The sequence below is a fragment of the Amphiprion ocellaris genome, chromosome 16, assembly GCF_022539595.1.
Source record: "Amphiprion ocellaris isolate individual 3 ecotype Okinawa chromosome 16, ASM2253959v1, whole genome shotgun sequence".
Taxonomy (NCBI): domain Eukaryota; kingdom Metazoa; phylum Chordata; class Actinopteri; family Pomacentridae; genus Amphiprion; species Amphiprion ocellaris.
In genome coordinates, this window is record NC_072781.1 from 14,491,828 (window position 1) to 14,519,063 (window position 27,236).

At 39.4% G+C, this 27,236-nt stretch overlaps 1 protein-coding gene across 27 annotated transcripts in view; it reads left to right on the forward strand.

Annotated features, from left to right (window-relative positions):
* Positions 1 to 27,236, forward strand: part of LOC111562983 (neurexin-1a) — a 249,785-nt gene that overhangs the window by 204,790 nt on the left and 17,759 nt on the right. For 17 of the 27 annotated variants that reach the window (XM_055018390.1, XM_055018392.1, XM_023261828.3 and 14 more), the window contains 3 exons: positions 3,084 to 3,255; positions 9,160 to 9,249; positions 10,702 to 11,021. In XM_055018390.1, coding sequence (XP_054874365.1) covers positions 3,084 to 3,255; positions 9,160 to 9,249; positions 10,702 to 11,021 — 582 coding nt within the window. The remainder of the gene's footprint in view (positions 1 to 3,083; positions 3,256 to 9,159; positions 9,250 to 10,701; positions 11,022 to 27,236) is intronic. The other 10 variants (XM_055018396.1, XM_055018393.1, XM_055018395.1 and 7 more) reach the window with 1 other exon arrangement.

Consider the following 27,236-nt stretch of genomic DNA (forward strand, 5'->3'; position numbering starts at 1 on the left):
CAGCTCAGAAGGCAGAGGCGATAACAGTGAATGTTAATCACGTTAAAATGGGTGAAATATTGGCTCTAAACATGTCAGAAACGAGACTGAAGATTTAGCTCTTATCTTTCATCTGACATCTGACTCCGTAAATCTGATAGTTTGGTCCTTTGTCTGTTACTCTCTTTCATCTACCTCCTCGTCTCTTTTCAAGACTGTTAACTGGGTTTTTTTTTTTATGTTATGGAAATTCAACTTGGCAGTTTGTGACTAAATGCTGTAAATTTATTAACAAGACCATGGGGAACATTAAAAGTCAATTGAAGGAGGCTATTAAAAGCAGGATTTTAATTGGGTTGGTCCCTCCATGAAAAAGTTTTTTTTCTCCTTTTTTTTCTTTCTCTCTTTTTCTAAAAGCAATGGCACTAAAAAGTTGTGAATTAATGTGTTCCGTGTGTGGTAGTCCTTGAAAGAAGTTCGCTTTTGAAATTACTAATGTTTCATGTAAAATTTGACTGTATATTCAAGTGCCTAAAATACAGTAATTTGCATGAAAATCGGCGTTGGTGTGGGGTCTGACGGTGGCAGATGCTCACGGTATCTGCTCTCGCTCGTTGCGTTTAGTCCTGCTGAGGAGCTGCTGTCTCAGTAGCTCTCGCTGAAGGGTTTCAAGAGGGGCAAATCTCTTGAAATGACTCAGATTACAACAGGCGCACGATTTTACTACAACACAGGCATCTCCAGATCATCCCCTCGCTCAATCTACTCTAAAAACGGGACGCGAGCTGCTTTTGCTGTAGCCATCTGCTTTTCAGTTTTCGTTGATTGGTGTTTAGGCCTGCGAGCAGTCAGTAAATTGTGTTTGTACTGTAGCTTTAATGCATCAGATTATATAATCTGTTGAAATTACATTGCAAAGCATACAATTGTCCTAGTTTTGGTAATGTGGTGTGACACATTACAAATGGTTTTAATTGCACTTTAGCTTCTGGCTCTTGAGACATGCGAGTCATTCTGCACTTTAAGGGAACTGGGCTCTGAGCGTGTGTGTGTGTGTGTGTGTGTGTGTGTGTGTGTGTGTGTGTGTGTGTGTGTGTGCATTTAGTGGGGGGTGGTTGGAAAAGAGTCAGTTTGTGCATATGGAAGAGCTAGAGAGAGAGATGGAGATGCAGTGTAGTATTGGCTGTGCTGACTGGATAATGACATGCAGAGTGCTGCGCTGCTACCGAAGGTTGAGCTTCCAACCAGATGCTCCTTTCACTGCAGCTCATAAGCAGAGAGAGAGGGAGAATCTGCACCAACATACACACTCATCTTAGCTGGATTAAGAAGTAGGATTCAGGGACTTCGATCATGTACTGTAAAAGGAGCTTATTAGAGTAGATACCAATCATGTGGATCTGAGGAGACGGTGGCTAAGCTGGGTTCAAACTTCCTTTGAGACTTTCGCTTTATTTTTCCATGCCTGTTATTTCTGCTGTCCATATAATGATGGTTGTGTTCACTGCAATTTGAAGATTCAGTCTGCCAGGCTGCTCAGATCAGTCTTATCTTATTCAGTCAGGGCTCAAAGGAGTGGGTGTCCATGTGCTTGTGTGATAGATGAATGGCTAAAGCATATATATATATTTGGGATCGCCCAGCAATTTCATGTTTTCCATGAAAACTCACACATTTATTCATGTGCTAACATAATTGCACAAGGGTTTTCTAATCATCAATTAGCCTTTTAACACCATTAGCTAACACAATGTAGCATTAGAACACAGGAGTGATGGTTGCTGGAAATGTTCCTCTGTACCCCTATGTAGATATTCCATTAAAAATCAGCTGTTTCCAGCTAGAATAGTCATTTACCACATTAACAATGTCTAGATTGTCTTTCTGATTAATTTAAAGTTATCGTCATTGAAACAAAAATGCTTTTCTTTCAAAAATAAGTACATTTCTAAGTGTCCCCAAACTTTTGAATGGTAGTGTATATATGTTTGTTACTCTAAAGACCCACATGGCAGCTTTGCATAAAATGCCTAAGCATGAACACAGAGTGCACTGGGAGCTCAAGTAGATACAATCAACTGTACAATTGACCTTACTAAAATTAACTTTACAATTTGAGGTGCAATGCATAGTATGCCTATTTGTGCAGTTAAGTTTTTTTTATGAAGATCACAAAACTTCCAGGAGCATTGCCACATTTAAAAATAACACATATGCCGCTTTAATATGGCTGCCAAAGCAGTAATCCATACAGTAATCTGCCTTATGCTCCACCCAGCAGGTCTTGCAGTTTAATAAATAGACACTTAGAATAACACTGCACAGTGTATATGCTCAGCAAACAAAAGTTGAGATAAACACTCCTCAAGGAGAGCGTATGTTGCTTTGTTTGATACTCCAGGAAGTGAGGCAGTTAAACACCACAGAACCACAACCAAAAAAAGATTTGCTAATGAATAAATGAATAATTTCCATCTGTGTTCTTATTTCTTAATGGAACAATGAAAATGTTCAATGCAAAGGCATTTTTGTTGTTTCTGGTCAGAATTATGAATTATTATTTTGATAATAATAAAACAGGCACTTATTATAATGCAAATCTTGGTTCTCCTTTGCCATCACCCCTCTATATGTTTAAAATGGCCTATCTTCAGGCCTAAAAGCATTGGCCGCATAGTTCCTTTCATTAAGCCAGCAGCCCACTTATCATTCAATTATGGCTTTTCTATTAGGTCATCAATGCACTTATAGAGTAGTAACTCACCATTGTCCTTTAAGCACTAAGTTGAGTGACTTGTCTTCCTAGAACTTCTGTGAATTAAAGTAAATGTTTAATGTGGGATGCAGGAAACACAATGTGTTATTTTCTGTAAGGACACACTGTTCACACATTTACAGTAACATTTAACCTTTTCAAAACAACACTTAATTAATATAACTAAATTAATATTAATGTGTGGATGTATACAGGGACTGTAAGGACACTACTGGAATGGAAAAGCATGGCTGAACATGGCGATTCGCTTTATTTTGTACCATCACTGTACATAGCAGTGCTTCCTGATTACTAAACCCTTTTGTTTTCTGCGCTCTTCTCTTTGCAGGAGAAAGGAAACATTGCCGTTGTATTTAATGTCGGAACAGATGACATTAACATTGAGGAGACGTCAAAGTTTGTAAATGATGGAAAGTACCATATAGTGAAGTTTACGAGGAGTGGGGGTAATGCCACTCTGCAGGTGGATGACCTGCCAGTCATTGAGCGCTACCCCACCGGTGAGTCACCCACTTTTTCTTTAATTACATCTGCTGCTGCTTAAATGCAAAAAAATGACCAAGATATTATCAAGCCAACTTTTAAAGCCTTATCTGTTAGGATGTTTTTTTGTTGACTTGGCATGTGCTTTAATCGCTTTTTTATGTTTCTGTTTCCAGCAGCTGTTAGGATTAACATCAATGTTGCTGAGTTTTCCTTCCTCAAATGTCTGCCTTACATTAATCTGTTAATGTAATGCTGTTAAACAACTATACATATTAACAGGCCGCACTTAAAGTGGCACGGCCTAAAATATAAACCATCGAAAAAGGCAACCACCCACCCTATTTAAGTCTGCATTTTACTCCCCATAAACATAAATAATACACCTACAGTTTATGGTCACAGTAACCCAAATCAATAGACTATTTACAGACAAATTAACACTTTTATTGAGGCAAGTAATTGTGTGCCATTTCAATATTTATTTCTCTGCCAATACAGTAGATTGATTGAATGAAGGCGATTGGGTTGACAAACCTGTAATAATGCAGTCAAAGTAAATCTGTTGCTTGCTCAGAATGAAACTCTAGACGATCAGCTACATCACAGCAGCTAGTGTAACCAGAAAAATGCACTTTCACATTAATCATCTTCACAGCATACACCACAATTACTCAAAGACAAAAATCAAGCTGTATTAATTTTCTTCATCATTAGTGTTACTAATAATTTCATCTGTGTTGCACTTTTCATAAACACAGTTTACATGACAGTAGAAGATGAATTAACTAATTACTGTCCTGTGTAATGAGTATTAAGTAATTGAAAAAGAATAGCATATGATTTAGGTTCTTCATTATAGGACTGGAATCGTAAACTGGAAGTTTATTTTTAGAATGTACTGGTTACTGATGATGGCCAAAAAATAAACCTTTAGAGAACGTGTTTTTAAAGTCTGGGGAAAATGTGGGGAAAGGGGGGAAATATGCAATAATCTACTGGAAACAGACAACAACTCAGCAACACTGGTATGTTTCTGTAGAATGTCAAAATGCTCAAATGTTAGTAGTATGAATTTAAATGCTACTGCTTGTGTTGTTGAAATTGTGAACTTTTTTAACTGCTTCAGGGCTCTGACAAAAGCTAGGGAGGATTAAAGGAGTGTGGAAATGACTGTTGCAAATGCAAACACCAAAAATTACTGCGGGAACAAGTGTAGCATTTATTTCCACGAGAGTAAAAGGCTGCAGCAACTGAATCACAAACATTTGTTAGATTGTGAGCGTGCATAAAAAGAGTGGGCCACAAAAACAAACAGAAGACAAACTGAACCTGTCTCTCCCCTTTTTTGCATAATGTTTGGTGACCTTTTTAGCTATGACCAGCGCATTCATCCAAATGAAAGAGGGTTTTATGACGGGGACTCGATCCTCGCTGCTTGCCTCAGGTGGAAACTGGAAACTAATGGCTGTTGACATGTTGTTGACAGGGCAGTATGTACAGCAGGGTTAAATGCCTTCATGCGACGACAAACACCCTCATACCCCCAAACGACTGATGATACATGCACGGCGCATAAACTGGAATGAAGTTGGGGAAAACAACTTGTTGTTGTTGTGGTTCTAATTGTCATATGTGCAACAGTGACGACGGTGGTATATTTAAGCTTTTAATCCCGCAGAGTGAAATATGATAGTGCTAGTTTCGGCTCAGTGTGAAACGAACCATCTGCTAAAACGCTATCATTCAAGATTGCAGACATACACTTGCGAGTTAATAATTTTTTGGACTGTGTATTGTCCAACAGGGGAAAATGTTGCGTGATATATTTAACACTGGTTGTTAGCGTGTTCTAGGTGGCAATGAATTCTCTGTGTTTGTGAATTTAGGTATTTTAAAACGTTGAAAAGCTGGGTAATAATACAAAAACAAATCCTCTCATGGTAAGTGCTGAGTTATAAATGCTGCAGGGAAATGTGACCGATCTCATCCCCACCAATCATGCGTCAGTGACAATGCCAAGTCCAGCTACCTTATTAGGCTCGTTGCAGACTAATTACATCTAATCACAATTACTGCGCAGTTCCTCCCCTCACCCCCAGCACACAAAGCCATTATTCTCTCAGCTCGCCTGTAGTTTGATTAGTATCCATGTATGCCTCTAACGCACTCATAATAGCAGCCCTCAGCCACTCTTAGGCCACTCACAGATCAACAGTGATTATAATAAGAGGAGACAGCAAAGATAAAAATGATGGCTGGAGAGTGAGGAAGACAGAGAGGAGGAGTTTAAATGGGAGGCAGTGATCGTTCTCAAAGCAAGGCAGTAATTGCTTCACCAGAGCCTCTATTGCTGCCCTGGTAATCTCATTAAGAAAAAGCCTCGTACCGCATACTTATGGGCCATTAAAAGTCTTTAGTACAATTATTAGGATCTAAAATGCAAAACGCACACATAGACGCATAACTAGCTGTCTACTTCTTGTGGTTTAGTCCTCTTTTCCTTTATTCTTGCCCTGCTTTCATTCTGCGCAACACATAAAGGGCTGGGCAGCAACAACAAAAAAAAAAAAAAGCCCCTTCTCCTGAGTCTTGGCCATGGAAGTAATACCATCACAACGGTGCTGCCAGGCCCGCAGGGTACAGTGCAGTATCCTATCGGAGCACCCAATGAACACGCGCTGCACACAAAGATAATGGAGAAGTCCCTGGCCTTATTCTTTTACTGTTATCAGAGCGTGGTGCACTTACACAGCTCTCTGTCTCTCACTCCACTCTCTTCAGCTCCCTGTTCCCCCTTTTTCTGTCCTTTTTACCTCTGTCTGTCCACCCCTGCCCTCGTGTCGATCTCAACCTCTGTCCTGTTTTTCCACCTTGCCGTGTGGAGTCTGATTTGTGGGATACAGGAGGAAGAGGGTGAGCTTTATCCATCAAAGCTCCATCCTATCTGCTCTGGTTTTTCTCCCCTCTGTTCTATCCGTGAGCCTATTCAGCCTATTGTGCAAGCAGTCATCACTGAGCATGCTTTTTTTTAAAAAATGGTGCAATGAAAAACGGTGAGAGTAGGGAGAAAGGGAAGCAGAATAATCAAAATAATAGTGAGATTTGTGTAGGTTCCACCTTTTTTTAATTCTCCCGGCTCCGTGAACAGAGGAAGCATTTGCATATTTGTTCATTTAATGTGGCGAGTGTCCTAGGGCTTGTAATGAGATAAAGCCCCCACCTTATCTGACCACTTTATTAACAAAAAAGAAAACAAGTGAGTGAGGGCAAAGCGGGTCGGCTGGGACGGCTCAGCTGAATCGCTGCTGTCTGGCGGAGGAGATAAGCCAGGCTGTCCCATACCAAACCAAATCACCACTCAGCAGCAGTCACAGGCTCCGCTTGCAGGCAGGATGAATGGGCTCTGCTGCTGCATCAAAGCCCAGGGGATAGCATTGTTTAACACTCCGGTGTCCCACAGTGGGGATCAATACACGATCAGACCTTGATTATATCCACACTTAATTAACCTCTGTATAAGGATATAGCGAGCGTGCCACGGACTGCAGAGCCAAACAGATAAAGTGCTATACTGTCTTTGAAAACGGAGCATGGCTTTGCACAAATGTAGAGGATTTTGGCACAGTGGTGTGCTGTGTGTGAGGATGAGTGTGCATCTGCGTCTGCTGTGTATGTCTGCGCCTCTGCTCGCCCGACACTCCTCTGCGTCTTCCCATTAGTTTTCTTGCCTTCTTCATTAACAAGTTGCGGTGCTTGTGGCAACATTTTAACTGGCAGCATGTAAATAAAAACAGTAGCTGTGATTTTAAAAGAAAATGACACAATAGTGACTGCCAGAATGCTAAGGAAACAAGCATCTCGAGGAATTCTTATTAATTTAATACAGAATGCAGTAGGAAAAAAGCCTTAATAATGAGTGGTGCTCTTTTTAAGTTCAAACTCATGCGTCCTCACTGTCCTCTTAACTGCTGTAGGCTAACTGTTCTCCAGAGCCCAGTTTGATGCTGACCTCTCCTCAGATGAGGTGTCACAGTAGCAGGAAATGGAGAGGTGACATAACTAACACTCCATGACTGACAAATGGAGGTGACAGAAATTAACAAAGACCACAAATGTTCCGTTACAACAGCAATCAAGGATTATTCATTAACTTATCACATTCAAGAGATAAGGAAGCACAGCTGTGTTTGTTTGAGCCCCAGGAAGTACACTATTTACTCCTGTTAGACTGGCATATTCTTTAGTGGTGCTCATTAAGCCTTTTTAAAAAGTGGAAGAAGCTGAGTATTTGCGGTTGAGTTTTACATATAATTTGGAGATGTCAAGTTAAAAATGGCACACATGTTCAGGTTTTAAAGCCGAGTGTGAATGTGCATTGTGTTTAGCAAATCAGTGCCGCATTTAAAGCGATGTGACTGATAGGGAAAGAGTATAGACACTTGAAAAATACAACAAATATGCATCCAGTACCACAAGATTGGATTCTCTGAATGCGCATTGACATTGTTTAAAACTGTTGCTGTCACAATAACCAATCAAATCAAATAATACGTAATATGTAGCTTTGTCGTAATGCAGAATGTATCTTCCTGCATCAGTGATGAGGGAGAAGTGTTTCACTAAACCTCCATCACAAGCTTTTGTGCTCCACCCAGGTGCAATCAGCCGCAGCCAAATTCCATGAGTTGTATACACACCATTTAAACCCTTTTTTTGTGTGTGTAACTTATCCTCTACAGTAATTCAAGGTGATGCGATTAAAAAATGTCTCTTTATGTGTCTTCTTACATCTAAGACCTTTCATCAGACCAACTGTGCATCTGTTACAAGGTTACCTCGTTTCCTTCATGTCTTTGCGATCCTTTTCCTCTCGGAAGCCATTCTCCATCGAATCATTGTTAGCTACTGGATCTTTTATCTGCCAGAACTGAATTAATATAGTTGATGGGACAAACATTGTCAATCTGCCGGAAGAATGGAGCTGACTGAATTCAATCTCAGCAGACAATACCAGGGGGAAAGTGCTCAGAGACAGTGCCACTTTGCTGAAAGTCTTCTGTTCTGGAGAGGTTATTGGCCTTGACAAAAGGGTGATGCAGAGTTTGCCCTGATTAATGCCAAAGTGCCCCTCCAACCTTGGAGTGGAGTTTTTCTAAAACTGCTCTTTCTCCCTCCTGTCACTTATTTGGCTTTTTTTCCTTCTGAAAAACCCCTTTTCCATGGACCCTGACGTCATCAAAAATGTATATTGCGCAATGGCCAAACCCACGACTCGTCCTCCTTTATGACTCATAGCTTTTGTCAAAGCTGTTTTATTAAAGGTTTTACAATGTGTGTACCTACTTTGACATTGTCTTCTGACTTTTCTCTGACTAGATGCTATGAATGTATAATGTGTTAATTGTTATATGGCAAATAGTTTATTATTTGTTGTCAATTAGGCTATTCATAAATGGGGTGGGCATTTGTAATATGTTAAAGTTAAATTGTGTTATCCTTTAAACCATAAAAGGTGGCTTTAATAATAAATTTAAATGATGTTCTTTTTTGAAAATGGATATAACTAGTTTAAAAGCCAGTTAAAAAAGACATAGAGGGAAATGGGATGGAAATATTTGGGTAAAGATTTGGTAATGGAAATGTATAAATTTGTGATTTTGGTTGGTATATAACGTATCTCTATTAACTTAGATGAAACCGTTACATGCTAGTTTTCAATTAATATAGGCCTAATTTGTTGGATAAAATAAAATAAAGTTTGTTCAAATAATGTTTTCGTAAATATTGTTTTTTTAAATATATAAAACGTTTTAAATATAAAAACCTTGTGCAGTTGTATAGCTTCAGCATTAAGTATGATTATTTAACCTTTGACCTTACAGATTGTAACCAATGAAATGTCTCTTTAAACTTTAAAGGCAACATTGATAACGAACGCCTGGCGATTGCTAGACAGCGAATCCCATACCGACTTGGTCGAGTAGTTGACGAATGGCTACTCGACAAAGGTAAAATCACTGATTAAAACTTCAAATAAAATAATTTGATCATAACCAAGTTGCAGCTACATTTTGTAAACAATAAACCTAAAAAATAAATGTTCAGTAAAACTTTAAAATCAAAATGATTTGAACAGTTAAATTTAGTTTGTAGTGTTTGATACTTTTCAGAATAATGTATTTATTTTATAGATGTTTTAATACGTGTTTATTGTCAACTTACGGTTAAAGGGACTGTAAATATGAATATAAATCCACTTACTGAAGTAATATCAGCATTGTTAAAATGTCTATAAATTACTGTAGCATTTTGTTGTAAACGCATAAATGATCATTTTAAAAGTTGAAGTTTAGTCATTCATTAGTTGCTAAGTGTTATTTGAAACACTTTTGAAACATGCACAGTACATATACAGTACAGTACATTATGTAGTGTCATTTGATCTATTCTGATTAAACTGCTAGCAATGATAAATAGTGTGCCACATAAATTGGCATCAGAATTTTGAGTCCCTTTAACAGACATTGTAAATATGTATAGGGCATTAGACAAAGGAACTGTAATATAAAACAAACTGAATGCATGCTTTGTTTTTTATAGTTCAATAACTAATTCATAGTTTTCACGTAAAATGTGAAATTAGCCCTATCATTTTTATGTTTTGTCGTTGTTGTTGTTGTTGTTGTTTCTGTTTTTGCATCATGAAAATGCTGTCATAAAATGTTTGTTTTATTTATTTATGAATTTGTTTATTTTTGGTTTCCGTTTTTCATGTGCCCAACCATGTCTGTTCTGACTTTAGTTTTCCTTGGTTGCTTTTGCTAAAAGGATGAATAGTAACAGCAAACAGTAATTCTTGCTTCCTGTAAGACTGACAAGTCCAGTTCTCCCAGCCTTTGGGCATTTTAGCAGGTTTTATTTATTTATGTTGTTATCGCTTGCTGTGTTCCAGGATTGTAAATGTTAAAATCTGAAGGGAAAATTGCAAGATAGCAAAAGCAATGTACAATAAAATACATGCTTTTAGTTTTGTTATACAAATGTTTTATATGTTTTGTTTTATTTCCCAGGCAATTTGCTGTGAACAGTTTGTCCATTTATATTGCTTTCAAGATTATGTTATCTTTTCAAGTGTAGTTAAATCTACTGCTTTCCCATAACATTGCTACTTCTTCTTAATCATCTTTTCTTGCTATTTTTGATTAGACTGCCCTTTTAGCAAAGCTGCATTGATTTTCCAAATCCTGTGTTTTTATATTTTATGTGTTTCTTTTTGTAGGCATCTCATCATTATAACTGCAATAAATTACCAGGGTTTGCCTCTACAACCCGTAATTTATTGGTCTCATTAGCTACTGGGCAAATAATCTGTCTTTCTGTCCTTTTATTTCCTGTTCAGAAACAGTGGCCGAGTCCACATTTCAACATTCTTGTATATATGTAACATTGTTTTTCCACAGGGCGACAGCTTACAATCTTCAACAGCCAAACTACTATACAGATTGGGGGCTGGGAGCGAGATCGGAGTCGATCCTTTCAGGGCCAGCTTTCGGGCCTCTACTATAATGGCCTGAAGGTGTTCAACATGGCTGCGGAGGGGGATCCCAACATAAAGATCCAGGGCAGTGTGCGGCTGGTGGGGGAGTCGCCCTCCTCTATCACACCGCAGTCGAGTACCACAGCCAATCGCTCGGAGACGTCCACATCTATTATGGAGATCACCACCACCACAGCATCGAGCAGGAGAGTCAAGCAGACTACACCACGAGAGCCTCAGCAGGTAAGACCATCTTTGATCTTTGATCCATCCTGTAATGCTCGCAAGATACAACACGAGGTTCAGCAAATTCTGGATCCATATAATAGATCTCCATTAAGCTCTTACACTATATGAAGAATACATGCCGTATTATATTGTGTGTGTCACGTCTTTCTTCTCCTTAACTCTTCTTGCCTAAAACTGAAGGAGAATAAGTCCATTGTTCCACAACTGGGAGCAGCCCCACAGGCACAGTGTTGAGCATTTCCCCCGTTTGCAATCAGTTATGGTGCCATGAGGTGTGTGTGTTCGAGTGATAACCATCGTGGAGGTCCTCCATCATCTTTATCTGTCCTGCATGAGCGGTGCAGCATCTGCAGGAGCATATTACTTCTCAAATGTCACAATGTGTGACTAAACAATGCAACACAAAATGTGTGTCCTATCCAATGAAATGGCGATCAGACCATTGTTCCATAGTCTCTGCCAAGAACAGAAGACATTTTTCCTTAAATCCCTCCCAATACATCAGCAGCCTTGAATTTTAAATGAAGCATAGTCTGTGTCTTAGTTGGAATAACAGCTTTATTTGTTTCACACACTGTACTTAAGAATGTAATGGTTGCAGAGGTTTTTAAAATGGAAATGTGCATTAGCATGCAAGAAACAATCTAGAAATACCTGCGCACCGAACAGAAGGTAGTATTGACTCATTTAGGTCAATAAGAAGAATAGTTTTGGTGGAAGGAAACAGTGTTTCCCCACAACGCAGACAGAAACAGAAAATAGTCCCGTTGTAGGAAGTGCTTTGATGAGCTGTTTGTATAAAACTAAACTAGAACCCACAAGAAGTCTTCAAGCTGTACGAACACCAAAAATCGACCCCACTGATTTTTGAGAAACATCTGCTTTAATTGTCACTATGCTAATCTGTAATAGCATTCAGAACTAATCAAAACTGAGCTTATTTATTCCAAATAATGGGAATTCTTTGATATATGAATCACTCAAGTAAGGTCTGAAAGGAGGCAAGTCAGGTGTATTTGTGTAGCTACACAGAAACCGTCACACAGCAGGGGAAACACATGCAATGTTGAAATGTGTGTCAAAATTTCAAATAACCTGTGAGTCAGTTGCAGGGGAAGCATGCACAGTAGCTAAATTAAACACAGTTGCAGTCTAAAATGACCCTTTAATCAGGGCTTAATCAGCTTTTACAAATATAGTATATAATCATTTTGGATTTAGCTCATTTTGGATTAATCGGATTGGGTAATGGAAGATTATAGCATCTTAAGGAAGGGTGGGTTTAATTTCACATTGAAAAATATATACCCTAAAAAATGTTTTCATTTTAATTCCCCTTTGACAGATTGTGTAACTTTTTTTGTCAACAGAGTTTGAGACAACATTAATATATACATATCTCAGTCCATTTTAGCCAATTTCAGAGAAAATGTTTCAGCGCTTTCTTATTGTCCTGCTGTGCTGATTAGTTTCATTGTCAAGAAGAAACTCGTTTCTTGAAGCACATTCGATTTAATTCCACTATAAGGCCTATTGTTAGCCGTCATCTTAACTGAAAGTGTAAAAAAAACAGCTGAACCTTGAAAGTTGATTGTATCAGCATAGTCAAACTTGAGCTTTCACTGTCAAATGATCAACTGCATTCAAAGTGAACGAAAATGTCAAGTTTCTCTTTCATTTTCCCAGACTGTTCAACCCACAGCTCATGTTATGAAATGACAAACTCCCACAGATAATTTGCTCCTAGATTTGAGCTCAGCAGCAGTAAAGACCACAGATTACAGGCTGTCCCCTAACTCTCTCCCTGCGACCCGAGACCATCATAACCGTTTGCGTAAGGGTCTGCAGACGCTGACAAATAATACAATCATAAATATTGATTCAGTGAAATGGCTTTCTCTCAGACTCAGCATGGTTCCTGAACCGTAGCAAGAGCATGTAATGCAGGTGAAATATAAGACAATAGACTATAATTATATCCCAGCTCCATGCAGTGTTATAAATTGCTACCAAGGAACCGAGAGATTGGCAGAAAGGAACAAGGCTTGATAAGATGGATGCCCGTCTTTTGCAGGCCTTTTCATCTAGAGGGGAATAAAGTGTTATAAATGACCATGACAATTCATAAATGTAGTATATTACAGTGATGGGCATTTTGTGCCATGTATCTGTATATTTGGATATCTGACATTATGCTGTTATGGTAATCAGATTCGCCTCGAATGTTATAATCGATACCAATTCAACTTGAAGCAATCACATGGAGCGTTATTGTTTTTGATGCCAGCAATGTACAATTCAAACCTGAAGGTCTTTTGAGAATCGAAAGTCTACTTGCGCCTCTTGTCTTAAATGTATACAGTATGTCAGAAAGGCCAAATAATTGTTAGTGGTGCTGCCTTTTTAGCTAATTTATTTAGCCGTTGCACTGTCACGTAATGTTGCACCTTTAAAGTGGCGTATAAAGGATTGAATGCAGAATAGTCAAGGCTAACTGTGTTGGTTTAGGTTTTTATCTAATGCATTCATACAGAAAAAAAGGTCACGGGATTAAAGAGTTGCTCAGTAATGTAGGTGGAGAGATGAATGAGGCATGCAAAACCGTGCGCATTGGGAGATGTCAGTGTGTTCAGTTTGATTCAATGTGACGACCTTCCCATGGCGAGCTCCTGCAGTAGGACAAAATAGTCTCAGGACACTACACTTAGAAAGGCATCATGTCTGGCCTCACTAAAAAGAGATGGTGCATTCACTGTCCTTTCTCTTGAATAGTCAGCATTTTAATCATTGTCCAGCTGTTCCATCTCTCCTCTGATGGGGAACGCAATTCACTGGATGCTTTTATATCCTAAGAGCCTTACATTACTGGGACACATAAATTTTTAGTATGGCTGGCCCCAGTGGAAATAAAATGGCTAGCACAGGCAGCGGCAGTATCAACCTCTAACCACTGAAGCTTAGTGAATAAGGAAATGTCGATCAGACTGTCAAAGAAGGCAGCTGGACACAAAATAATAAGAAAAAGAAGTCTGAGAGCCGTTATAGGCCCACCAACTAATAGATAGATGGATAGATAGATAGATAGATAGATAGATAGATAGATAGATAGATGGGAGTTGCTTGATCAAATGTGATTTTATACAACCTGAGGGGCTACCTAGTCTCTCCACATATGATCAGGCAAATTAATATGTACACAATCCCAAGTTCATGTTGAGTCTTTAAGCGTATTTTTTTTTGTCTGTGTGTTTGTATATTGAATATAGAGAAAAGAGAAGAGTTTTGATAATTTAAAAAAAAAAAAAAAGCTACTCAGTCATGGCAGATGCAAAGTGCCAAATGCAAAGTGAAAAACTTCAAAGATGTCTCTTTATTTGAGTAAACTCATGACTGCAATAGTGAAGGAATACAAAATGAACCAGAACATGATTTTATAATCTTAATAATCAGTTTGACTACAAGCACACACAATCTGTAGCCTATTGAAGCCAACCACTCCTGATATATGCCCTCAATAAAACAGAAGTGTTACATGTGGCCGACACTGTTGCCTTGCTATACAGACGCTGTTAAAATTCCGGCAGACTGAAATCCTTCAGTGACACTGGCTCTGCAGATTTAGGGTGTGTCTGTGTGCATTGGCCCAGTTAGGGTGAAGTCATTGCTAATCATCATTAGACTAATGACTTTGAAGGGTCTGGCTTCTCAGGTGCCCCATGAAAAAGTTCTCTAAATGCTTTACTGGGGTTATATTGTTGTTGAATACTGTGGGCCTTGGCTTATGGGTAACATTACGTTAATGTCATTCTCCTCAAGCCACTGGGTGTCCACTCATGCTTTATTAACAGGAATATTATCATCTTAGAGCACGCTGGCATAATCAGCAAAGAAATGCACCATGGGAAAAAAGCTGATGACTCAGAATATTTTAATTGTGATATGGATTTTACATTTGCTTAAGGGATAATTGGATTGATTCAATTCCAGGACTTAAAACCCACTCCAGTACAGATATATTGAATAACAGTGAGACCTAGCCTTGATGTTATCTTTTTTTTGGGAATATGTCTTGAGGCTTCTTGACGACGAGCTTTTAAACTTGGGTGTCAAATACTGTCTGTAGTGGCTTTTTGTGCTCTGTGCTTCCTGCCCTATGCGGGGGAGGTATCTTATTGTATGGGCTGGACTGTCATGTCTTAATGAAGTGTTTGCTCCCTGCAGCGGTGCCTGGTCACATCCAATTAAACCATAATACACTTGTATATGCATTCACAAACAACGAGCGAGCTACCGTACACAAATACGCACCAAGAAATGCTGCTCCTTTCTCTTGTAGGATTTGGACTATTCCTGCCTCATTTATTTATTGTTATACATAATTAGCAAGTTCTTCTCCTCGTTGTGACTGAAAAGTTCTACTTTGTTGGAGACAAGTTTAAGATTTTGAGTGCAGTATCTGCTGGTGTCAATTTGGAGGCCGAAATGCCAACACACATAGGTCTAATGGCAACACTAGCTGCCAGTGGCCAGGTACTGTTAGTGCTGTAGTGACCAAGCTCTATATAACTGGGCTCCATGGCCCTCTACCAAACTTTAGAATCTGTTTATTTTATTGAGGTGAATAATTTTTTTTTAAATATGGAAACTCTGCACTTCTTTTTAGAATGTTTAGTGCTATTTGAAAACAATGCTGCAAATGTGTAAGTTTGGGATATGATTGTAATGTCTGATGCGCAAAATGGCGTTAAATGTCTGGCTTCTGAAAGATAATATTAAATACCAGATGACGTTTAATCAAAAACCACTAAAGGATAAAAGATAGCACTCTGTGTAGCTGTTACCCTCCCAGCAAAGAAAAAAAAAAGAGACAAATGTCTGCTATCTAGAAGAGTCACTGAGGGCTCTTGACAGTGATCGATCCTCACCTGCATTGCTCTGTATTATCAACCCCGGCCAGCACACATACAGTATATAAATCTCACTAGTGTTCATAATGTGAGGCTGCTATCCACAACCAATGTTGTCTGCAAGAATATCCTCTAAAGTTGGTTTTCACTTCAGCTTCATGAAGAAATGCAAGGAAAAAATAGTCAATAAGAAATGTTGCAGTTTACATAGTAATGTTTCACAGCTGTGGTGTTATTTTGCATCGTACTATGTAGAGCACAAACTTTGTTTTTTGTATTATGTTAATATTCAATTTACTATCAGGCAATCAATCTCCATTTTTTTCATTTTGAATGTGATTTCCCTTTTATACATGTTTGAAAGTGGCGGAAGAGTAAAATAAGGCTTGGCTACAGTGACTGGCAACCATGAATGTCATTCCAAAATTTGTAACAGTCCATCTAGTAGATGAGGTCAGCAGATAGCATGCGTCATTAGAATTTCTGCTCCACTGACTTTGAATATCAAACATAAGACAGCCTTCACTTAAGCACAATGGTCATTTTTGACCTCATCTGACGTTTCACGCTTGCCATGTTTCTTTTATAACCTCTGTACATTGTGCAATCTCAGTTTTATAGTTTGTTGCTGGCGAAAATCAAGAAATGCTGATTATAGCTTGTTCCAAGGGAGAGCGATTGGCCACTGTGTCACATCATCGCCACCAAATAGCCAATTGCCTCCACTACCTCTGAATTAACCCTGGGTTGAGGTGGATGTAACGGCCATTCGGGGGAAGCGAGGAACATTCAAAACACATTGTGTGGGCCATTTCATTTGCACTCACAGCACATGGTTCAGTTCCAGCTGAACCGGCTTGTAGTGGCTCTGTTTGTCTTGGTCCCTGAGACGAGGGGCAGAAACGTGACCCCTCTATAATTCACAGGGATAATCGAAGATTTGACATGCTGCTCGGCTACACCTTCAGCGCAGTGTTTGGGTACCTTCTAGCCTCCCGCACTGGCTCTTCCAAACGCTATAATAAACTTAGTGTCACAGTAATCTTGCAGTGAAAAATCTTGTGCAACTTAGTACCCAATAACTGCTCAGTCTGCAGCTTCTCTTCTTTTATAATCTTCCATCCACTATGTCTCTTTATTGTGTTTAGAAACACCTTTAGGCATTGTTGTGATAGTCCTAATACTTGTAGGGATTATTGTTTTACAAATTGAGGCCGCAATAATGCTTCACAGCCTAGATTTAATACTAATCCTGCATGCATCAATATTCAGACCTGAGTCTTATCTTAGGGAGGAGAGCAGCTTCTTTAATTGCGCTCCATGAGGTGATACTTCATTCTTGAGCTTTAGGAGGATTCAGTCTTCGTTTCGTTTCAGACACATGATATCTACATCTACATTTTGACATTGGTCTTTGATATTTAGGAGAGATTTTAATATGAGCAAATCTTTAGCTTCATGCCGTAGTTCCTGTCTGTTGGCAGTAATTTTAAACTCATTTAATTGTCCAGTAAACCGCCTTTTTAAAAAACTAATTTCAATTGCCTAGAGTGGAGCTTGTGACAGTTGGCTCTCCCTTAACTTACAGATTGTTCACTTTCTTTCACAGAAAAGGCATAATCAATCTGCCAGTTGCCTAACTTGTTACACAATCAGTCTTTTTGTTTTTATACTGTATTATTCTTCTCTTAACAGTGACATATGCATTAGTTTCCTCAAATGTAGCTTTTGCCAAGTTACTAAGCAACAGGCTGCTCATAATACTAAGACTAAGGTGAATTGACTTTTGACTGATATATAGGAAATTACCAAAAATATACTTCAACTAATGGAAGAAAACGGAAACATTTAAGAAGAAAGCAAAGTACACACTGTATTCTGAATGGCAAGCCAATAAAATTAATGTTCCTGCTCATTTTATTGCTGAGTAAAAAGCAGAGGTTTACTGTATTTGCCTGTTTCATTGCATTAGGTGTTGTACCCATCTGTCAGACATGTGATCACCACTAAACACAAGTCTCACTGCTGAATTTCAAGACTGAACATTTTTTGTTTTGTTATGATTTGTATTTCTGTTTTGTTTTTTTTATATCTATCATGGCCCTGTATCTTTAGAATGACGAGACAGCATGCCACAATTCCACGCCAGGATTTTGCAGTCTGTCTGCCAGTGAACTCACCTGACGGTTAAATGAAATATAGAATTTGCCGAGCTTATTCCTAGCAGATGTATGGATGGCATCCATGTGGCATCATTTCGTATTTGAATGAAGTTGCCATAAATAAGTGAGAAAACTGTTTTTGAAAATGAATTTCTAGTGTCGTCCCGTTCCTCATCTTCCCTTCATTTTAAATAAAATTTCAAACTCATCCTGTCTCCCTAATAAATAATTAGAAAATAGCACTTAATAATACGATCAACTAGACATTCATATACAGAGTCCACATTTGGTCAAAAATCTGAATATCGTGCTAAAGCTGTTCAAAAAGAAAATGTTTATTTTGTTGAGTCTTCACAGAATATAATCAGAGCCTGTTTTGTAATGTTAATATCGCTGGACTGGGTAGAGATAAATGGGAAATTACTGATTTGTAAAATGATTGTCCGTTTTTTTTCTATCCAGTTTTCTTTTCATATTTGTATCAGGAACTGCTTGTCACATTACTAACCAAGTGGAACTGTTTTCTTCAACTCATCTAGAAGCAGATCTCATTGTAAAATGAAAACCAGCCATCCTTCTTTTTTCCCCTAAATTCTACCTTTGTCTGCTCATCAATTAAACAAAAAACAAGGCACATCCACAGCAAGCTGAGAGGTTACAAAGGAAACACACAATGTTCCACATTAAAAGGGTGAGGGATTAATCAGCAAGGGTTCAATCACGTCGAATGAGTCTTATTGTATTCCAAATAATAACCCAACTGTCTTGTGGACTCAGAAACATACTGCAGTGTTTAGTCTCAGTGTCAGTGCCCTATAAGGTTGTGGTGCCTTCAATTATTCAGAGAAAGAAAACATCCTTGGGATAAGATTTCCCCTGCAATGCAGATGTATGGGATTGACCATAATGCTACTGAGATACTGTAAGCTTGAGAAAAAAGAGCAATAGCTATCGAACATCTCGCTTCACTGACAGGTGCACTATTGATCTTTTGGGTTTATTATATTTATTATATTTTTTTTTCCTTATGAAACAGCCCGATACCCACCGAAGCAGAAGAAACAGAAAAGCTACAGTGGATAATCCAATAGACACACGTGTAACAACAGCAATCATTTGGTGAGAGCACGTTCAGTAGATGGACAGCTCTCCTCTGCAGCACTTGTCTGTCTCGCTGACCTCCCCACCTTGTCCCTAACGTGTGGTGTGTGTCATTTTCGGTGGTCCTGGAGTGTGCTGCCCTAGACCCAGCCACGGTTTGTGCCCACCCAGTGCTGACAGATGGCAAAGGAGGTGACGCTGTAGACCTGCAGTGGCCCCGGGCCCACGGCGTTCACTCTCAGCGACAGGCCATATCCATCATCTCAGCCTCACCAGGGGCCATTATGGAAACTGCCCTTCAACACTGTGTTGTACACATAGAGTCCATGTGACTCACTGATCCAATCCACCTTGGCAGGGGTGAACACATACATGCCAGTGAGTGTTCACTTGATTTGATGAATGTTTGCATTTTTTGATGGTTGACAGAAGCGACAGGCTCGTCTGCAGCAGGTAGATGATCGTCACATGAGCCAGCTGAGAGTGCCCCGTCTTCCTATGGTGATTCATTTTGTATTTGCTTGTTTTAAAGTTTTCCTATAATCGTTCTGGCCAAGTTCATCACAGAAACTGCCATTATTAAAATAGACAACAAAGAAGCTTTTTTTTTTTTTTTTTCCGCTTTTGCAGGTTCCACGCTACTGGCAGAATTACAGAGGGGTGCAGATTGTCCCACTAAGTCTGTTTGGATGACAAGAATGAAGCCTACGCAGTGTCTCTGTTGTTTTATAAAGTGTTGGTTTGTGCGTGGAGGAGATACTGACACTGACAGCTTTACAGCATGTTTTATAGACCATATTGTTGTCTCTCAAGACATTTGCTGTTGTGATTTATTGAAAAGGAACATAGTCCTAAGCCAACTGTTAAACATAAGATGCAATTTGTCCTACAGTGTGTTGCCCCCACCTGCACGGCGCTGCGATCAGCTGGTTAATACATTACATTCATGAACGGGAACACTGTGCCAACTGTTCACTGAGCTGTGCTGAGCTCTCTGCGATTTTAAAAATAATTTTCTCAAAAGCAGATAGAAGGTGGAAGGCGCAAACCAGCGTATGCGTCCAAAAGCTCCGTTACTGATGAGCAATGAGAGTCATATTTGACATTTTAATTCCAAACCAGAAATCACATTCTTCTTCTATCCTCAGATGAAGCCCATCATTTATTCTTTGAGTTGTACAACCCAAAAGCAATGTATGTGATAGCAAAGAGCAAAACTTTCCATTACGTATGTAGGGTTTCATACCAGCGTGGTAAATGAGTCTCCATCCTCAGACAGCCTTAGATTAAGATCCTACTGTACATATTGAACTTGGCTGGTTGTCTTCGGGGAGCAGCCATTCTGACACCGGACCAAGTACTATAAAGGGACATTTAGGGACGGATGGGAAGATAACATGAAGCAATGTCATTACCAGATTAAATTAAGATAAAACTAATTCCAGGTGGTACAGAAATAGAATCAGACATCTGCATTCCTGCAAACAAAGCCTGTTACGTCGTCAGACGAGTGCACTTGAGTAAAGGAGTAATAAAGAAATGGCTTTGGGGAAAAGAATGAAAATATTTAAAGTAATAATTTAACACTTTGTTTAGCTTTCTCAGAGGCATAGATAAGAAAACTGATACCACGACTATATCAGTAAAGTGAACAGATTGAAAATGCTGATCTGACTCATGTCCTATAATATATGTTGTTTGTTTCATCTGCATGGAAAAACAAAACCTAAGTTTAAAAACAGCATTGTGTGGTTTTACGAGAGGTTATGTGCTGGAATATTTTTTGGCTCGGTGCAATGGCTACCTGGAGTTGCTGTAAGTTTACTCAGGTGACGCTCTAAGTGGGGACTGCTATTACATTTAATTTGAATTTTGGTTGCTTTGGATTAGTCTGACTCACTGGATGTAAGATGCAGGTATAAGCCTTTTCATTTCAAGCAGCTTTGTCTTCTCACTTCCACTGTGTGTGGCTGTTTTCTTTACCCTTGAAAACAACAACAGCAACATCTCAACACCTACCTGTACCACAATTAAAATTTCTAGCTTTCTGATGCAGTAAAACAGGATGCCAGGCAATGCTGCTACTTTTTTTCAGTGTTTTATCCATTTTAATCACAGTTGTCTCCTTGCATCCAAATGTTCTACCATAACAGTTCAAACCATCACTATTTTGTGGGAACATCGAAGCTGCAGCTTTTGTTTAGCCCCGCCCACAACAACTGTGGTCGGATTAAAGATATACAAACAAGTCAGACCATTTTTCCTCTATAACAGATTGATAGTGGTGTGCCGCCAGACCATTATGTACTACAGAATGGTTTGGCAAAGTAAGACTAGCCTCTGCGTCCAGTCTCCGTGCTTAGCTTTGCCAGTACGAGAGTCGTAACAATGTTTTTGTCTCACTGGGAAGAAAGTAATGAAGCATTTTGCTCAAAATTTCACAAGTCAAACAAAAGAAATTGAAATAAAGAGAGTATATATAATTATTTAAGCGCAAATGAACTGCAGTCCTGAACTCTGGCATTACAACACTGCCACAAGGATGGATTAGTGTCTATTTTACTTGAGAGATTCCATAAATCGGACCCAACTTAAGCTTTACATTTTTTTTCATGATTCCCTCACTAATCTTTTTTTCAGCATGTTTTGCTTCCTTTCTACTGAATGAGAGCATTGCTCATTAGTTTATAGCGTTCGCACTCCCTTTGTGAATGACAAATCCCGACCAGGAGGACAGGAATCTGATTATGATGATGCTCTGTGGGAGCTACAGGCGACCTGGTCTGCTGTTGTAGGGCAAATCTGCTCTTCCTCTTTCCTCATGTCATGTTTTTGCAAACGTTACACATGGGAATTAGGCCTGAGTACATTCATCTCAGCAATGATGGCATCTATATTAGGATGACAAATTTGTTCCTGTCACCTCATGAGGGACTGGGACTGCATGTCAAGATGCAGGTAAAGTCAGGAAGACAGTGATTTGTGGCCGAGCTGCATATCTTTTCCTCTTCGCTCTCAAAACACACACAGCTTGCTTAGATTTGTCCCCTATTTTTAGATTTTGAGAGGAAAGAACATGAAAATGAGGAATTTTATAGTCCCTTTAGCTTGAACCAAGTTATTTCCCCAAAATGACAAGTGTTTGTATGTTAGCATTTAGATAGAAAGCGGCATGATTACAAGCCATTCTCTGGTAATTGTTATGCCTCCCCCGTTCCCCAGCTTATCCTTAGTGTATGATATTCCTCCTGGGCAGTTCTCTGCTCTCAGGCCAGATCACTACCAAGACGAGCTACAGACACGCACAGAGCTCCAGATTCGATTTCAGATAACGAAAATATCAGGGCATCCAGAGGGGAAAATGCTTCAATGCTGACAGGTTTCATTTATCTGAAAAGTGTGAAAGCAAGGATAAGGGGGAGGGACAAAGTCGACCATGTAATATACTTCTATGGGGCAATGTTTATGCATAAGCAAGAGAGAGAAGAAATGAGAGAACACGAGGAGGGTGCGTAGGAGGTAGATGGAAGCAGATAGTGTCTTATGAATATCATATTAAGATTTTATCATTTAGAGCATGTAGCTAACAGAAGGCATCCAGCCTTCCTCCATGTAATCTGCTAGAAGCTGTATACTACATGGCAGCCGCTCAATATGCACTCTGCACCGTGAGGTGACTCCAGGCACTCGTCCATATTGTGTGCACATTATTTATATGTCGCCAGTAATAAATAATAAGTGTCACGCTTAATTACAAATCAAAATATCAACTGTTTGTCATACGTCACACAGAATGTCTGAAGTTGTCCCGAGAGGATGAATTAGGCACCAGTCGCACATGGTTCCCTGTGAGTCAGTGACTGACATGGTGATAGTGTGACGCACACACTGACTGGGAAATGGACTTTGTGCTTCCTCCCACGCAGCCAGACAACTTTCCTGGTTACTTTTGGTGCCTGAGCCATATCATACGCTGTGCTAAGTCTTGAATTTGCATTAAGGCCGTGCGGATGACTGTTCCTGGAAAATAAGCTGAACGGGGTCCTGAGGGGGACTTGAGGAACGTCTACAAAGCAGTGCCTTGAAGCAGCCACATTAAAAGGAGTCCTCACACAGCAGTGTTCTCAGGTCCCCAAGAGAGAGTATATTTCACGAGGGCACAGGCATGTGTACATTTTGAAGCAGCTCTGTAATTACCTCATATCTACATCCTTTTGTACAGTACACCTTTACACTCTTACATTAGCCCCCACCTGTCCCTTTGTATCACTCTCTTAAATGCAGCGTTTCATTTTTACCCAGCAGAAGATTGTCTGAACGTGCGCGCCAAGCTAACAATTGACCTGTCACTGCTCACTCATTCCCGTCTTATTGTTTTGCTGGAAGCAAAGTCTATTAATTCCCTTGACTTTGCTTCCACAATGAGAAATTTATCAACACACTGTTACATTACCAGCAACCTTTAAAAACAACAGTAGTAATGGAACACAGTGCTTGTTCACAGACATCCATGCAGCTGTTTTGATTCAGTCTGTGAAACAGAAATAGTCGGGCTTAAATTATGTTTTATAATCCACAGTCTTTGTTCATTTGAGTCAGAATAGAGAATGTGTGCGTTTCCTTGAGAAACTACACTTTTATGTTCCCACACTGCATGCTGTGGGTGTACCAGGTGTGTGAAGCTGCCTCCCAGCACCTTGTTAGACTGTCTGGAGTGCAGTGACTTAAGCCTTGAGGAAGATGTATGGCAAGACAGGGACATGTGGGTACCAGGGGAGGAGATGGAGAGCCTCCGACCATTCTTTTTTTTTTTTTTAATGACACTCTGATACTCAGCCTGAGGTCCAGTTGCAGCAACAGCTGCTTCATTTTAAATAAAGCAAAACCTTTCTCCCAAAAGGGATGGTGTCTCATAACTGAGCAAGTGAAAACAGCTGTCTGCTATGGCCAGTTTTACATTATGGCATGCACAAGCAGTCAAAACAGAAAGAAGAACATAGCAATTATTCAGAGTTAATTGCCTTTGAGAATGTCAGCATCTTTTTTCATGAATTCCCTGGTGCTCTGAAGATCACACTACCTACAGAATATACTCAGTGGCCTTTGCATATTTGAAATATCATAACACAATAAAAAACCTCTAGTAATTAATGGTAACTTTCAGAAATAAAATTCGTGTCACCTCATTATTTGATGTTCCTTAAGTTGAACTTGAAAAGTAAATAACTGTTGCTTCAAGAATATTTTTGTTTTATCAGTAACAATAATTTGAAAATTCATATATGCCTATTTTGTTCCCAAACTATATATTTTTAGTAATTTGTTTTTGTATATATCTTATTCATTTAGTATTAAGGCTGCAGCATAATCACTTTCAAAGAGATCAGACTGCGTGATGTCTAGATTTATTTCTAATCTGTCAGTTGCAAACATAGTTTTTGATGCAAGACCTTGCTGTTGTGACAGAACTGTATGAAAATGCATTTGTACAGATAATAGTAACAAGCATTGCTCAGTGAAACATTCTTTTTGCAGTTTACAATTTTCCAGTTACATTTCAACAATTTGCTTCCTGGGAAAAAAATAATGATGCATTTGGTTTTGTTTATTGCTGCTTTGCATATATTTTGAGTTTATTTATTGACTGATGTTTCCGGTAGTGCCTGTTTTGAGACTTTGTTGATCCATTTGCTGAAAATGCAGAATCTGATGTAGATCCTCCTCAGCAAGGATGTAGTAGAGAATAGCTCCATTTTTACCCAGATGGTTGTTCCCCTATTGTTCATCACTGTATTCTGAGTCACAGTGGCAATCTGTTGTGGCACCATGTGAAGCTCTACGTCAGGGCTTTTCTTAACTAGCTGAGAAACAGAGAGCCAGGGGAATAAGGTGTTTTGGATGTGTGTTTGTGTGTGTATATATAAATACATACATGTATATGAATCTATATATTTACATGTATATAAATCCATCAGTGTTTCGTGCACTGCTAGCTGTTACAGTGTTAAAGCCATTCCATTGTCTTTCACCCTTGCAAGTCTGTATCTGTGTGAGTCCACGATGTTGACAGCTTGGCAGGCCAGCAGTAGGAAGAGTGTGGGCGAAGGCCAGGCAATACACTGAGCTGAACTCACAGTCTGAGAGGCCCACACGCCTTCATTATTCAGTTGGAATCTATTGAGCATCTGGGACTAAATTATTCATCAACATCGACCTAGTTCCAGGGTGCTAAGTTAGATACTTGGATGTCATCAGGCGGTCTGATAAGAGCTGCTGCTGCAGTGTGATATCTGCCATGGGTAAATAGAGAGTATGTGCCTGGATCATAAAGAGTGCTAGCCACTATTTTCACTCTTATAGACTGTAATTTTGTATCGCAGGCCCTATAGGTGTGTGGAGCTCAGTGTAAGAATAGGGAGGCATTCTTCATCCCGTGTCTAACCGTGAGCCCTTTCTATCTGCCATCCCCCCACCCCCCCCCCCCCCCCCCCCCCCTCACTGGCTCAATAATGATGTGTTGCTGCAAGACTGGAGCTTAGGACAACAAACTCCTCCCAATTAGTCGGTGCACACTGCAACTCTGGTCAGATACGGACCCTAGCAGGCCACTACCAGTGTAAATCAGGGCCAGCATGAAAAATAATGGCACATGTTCTGAGCAGGAACAGACAGAGAGTACTAATTTGTCTGCTTTTAGGCCTATTGGCATTTACAAACAAGAGAAAGGTAGAGTTTTTAGCTTTAGTATTGCCTTAAAATGGAATATTGTGTGTACCCTTGATAGGAATATTTTGAGATAACAGAAATGAAAGAAATACTATAAGAACAACTTTGTAGCAGTCAAAGTTATAACGACAATTATTTTAATAAAACCCAAGGACATTCTTTGTTAGATACAATATCTATTTTCATGTTTCAAAAAAATCCATGCTGTCTATCATAAAATACAAAATGTTTGTCTTCAATTGATCTTCTGAGCATTGTATGCTCTTAGTACTTTCAGATTTAATAATTAAGGGTAAATTATTAATATCCCTGAGATTCCAGCAACTCAGCTCCACAACTGACTCCAGTGTACTCCAAGTAAAATGCACATGTCACATTGTTTTCTAAGCATGAAACTGCTTTCATACACTGATTTATACTGTAACCTCCTCTATTGGACTTAATGATGAGATTAGAATCTAAGATCTTTGTAAAAAGCAAAATGAAAGAAAACATTTCACATGTAAAAGTTAGAAGGACTAGTTTTGAGGGAGAGAGATGACCACACGGTTGACCTCTGCTGGTGCTTCCATTTAATGGATTGTGTCTAATGTGAGCATGAAGAGACAGGTGAAGTCAGGTGTGTGTGTCGTTTAACAAACAGCAAGGGTTCTTTCTGTGTCATGATTATTTGTACCAACGTCATTTTCCCTGTGATTTTTCAATCAACCCAAATTGTTCTGGCTGATAATAGCACAGCGCTTTTGGCATTCTGAAAAAATATTGGGATTAACACCAGATCTTAATAAGCAACAGATTATGGACACTGAGTAAAAAATATCAATTTTATTATTGTCAGTGATAGCAATACAACAAGAGAGAGAGCTTTGCAAAATAAGAGCTTATGCTGGGGGAAAAAAGAGGGCTTACTAGAGGGAGGGGGGGAGAAAAACAGAAAAACAGAAAGGCAAAAGAAAACAGCAAGCATCCTCAGTGGAATACATTACCAGGACAGCAGAGGCATGCTTTGGATAAACCCTTCAGATGCCTTCAGTGTCCTCCTGACTTTCAGCTCGTCTCCAAAGAGACGTGTTGTGTGCCAGAGAGCATTCATCAAATTAGACCAGAGAGAAAACAATGTGAAAACCCACGGCTCTCCATAGAGACGTGCCGACAGGTTATCACAGAGAAGGTGTCTCTTGCTCTCGAGCACCGGGGCAGCAGCACACAGCATCCTCCCTGAAGAGCAGCCCTCCCCTCGCCTTCCTCTTTTACTCTCCCTCGCCCGACGCTGGCTAGGATTACGAGGGGAAAGCATGTATTCAGGGGAGAAG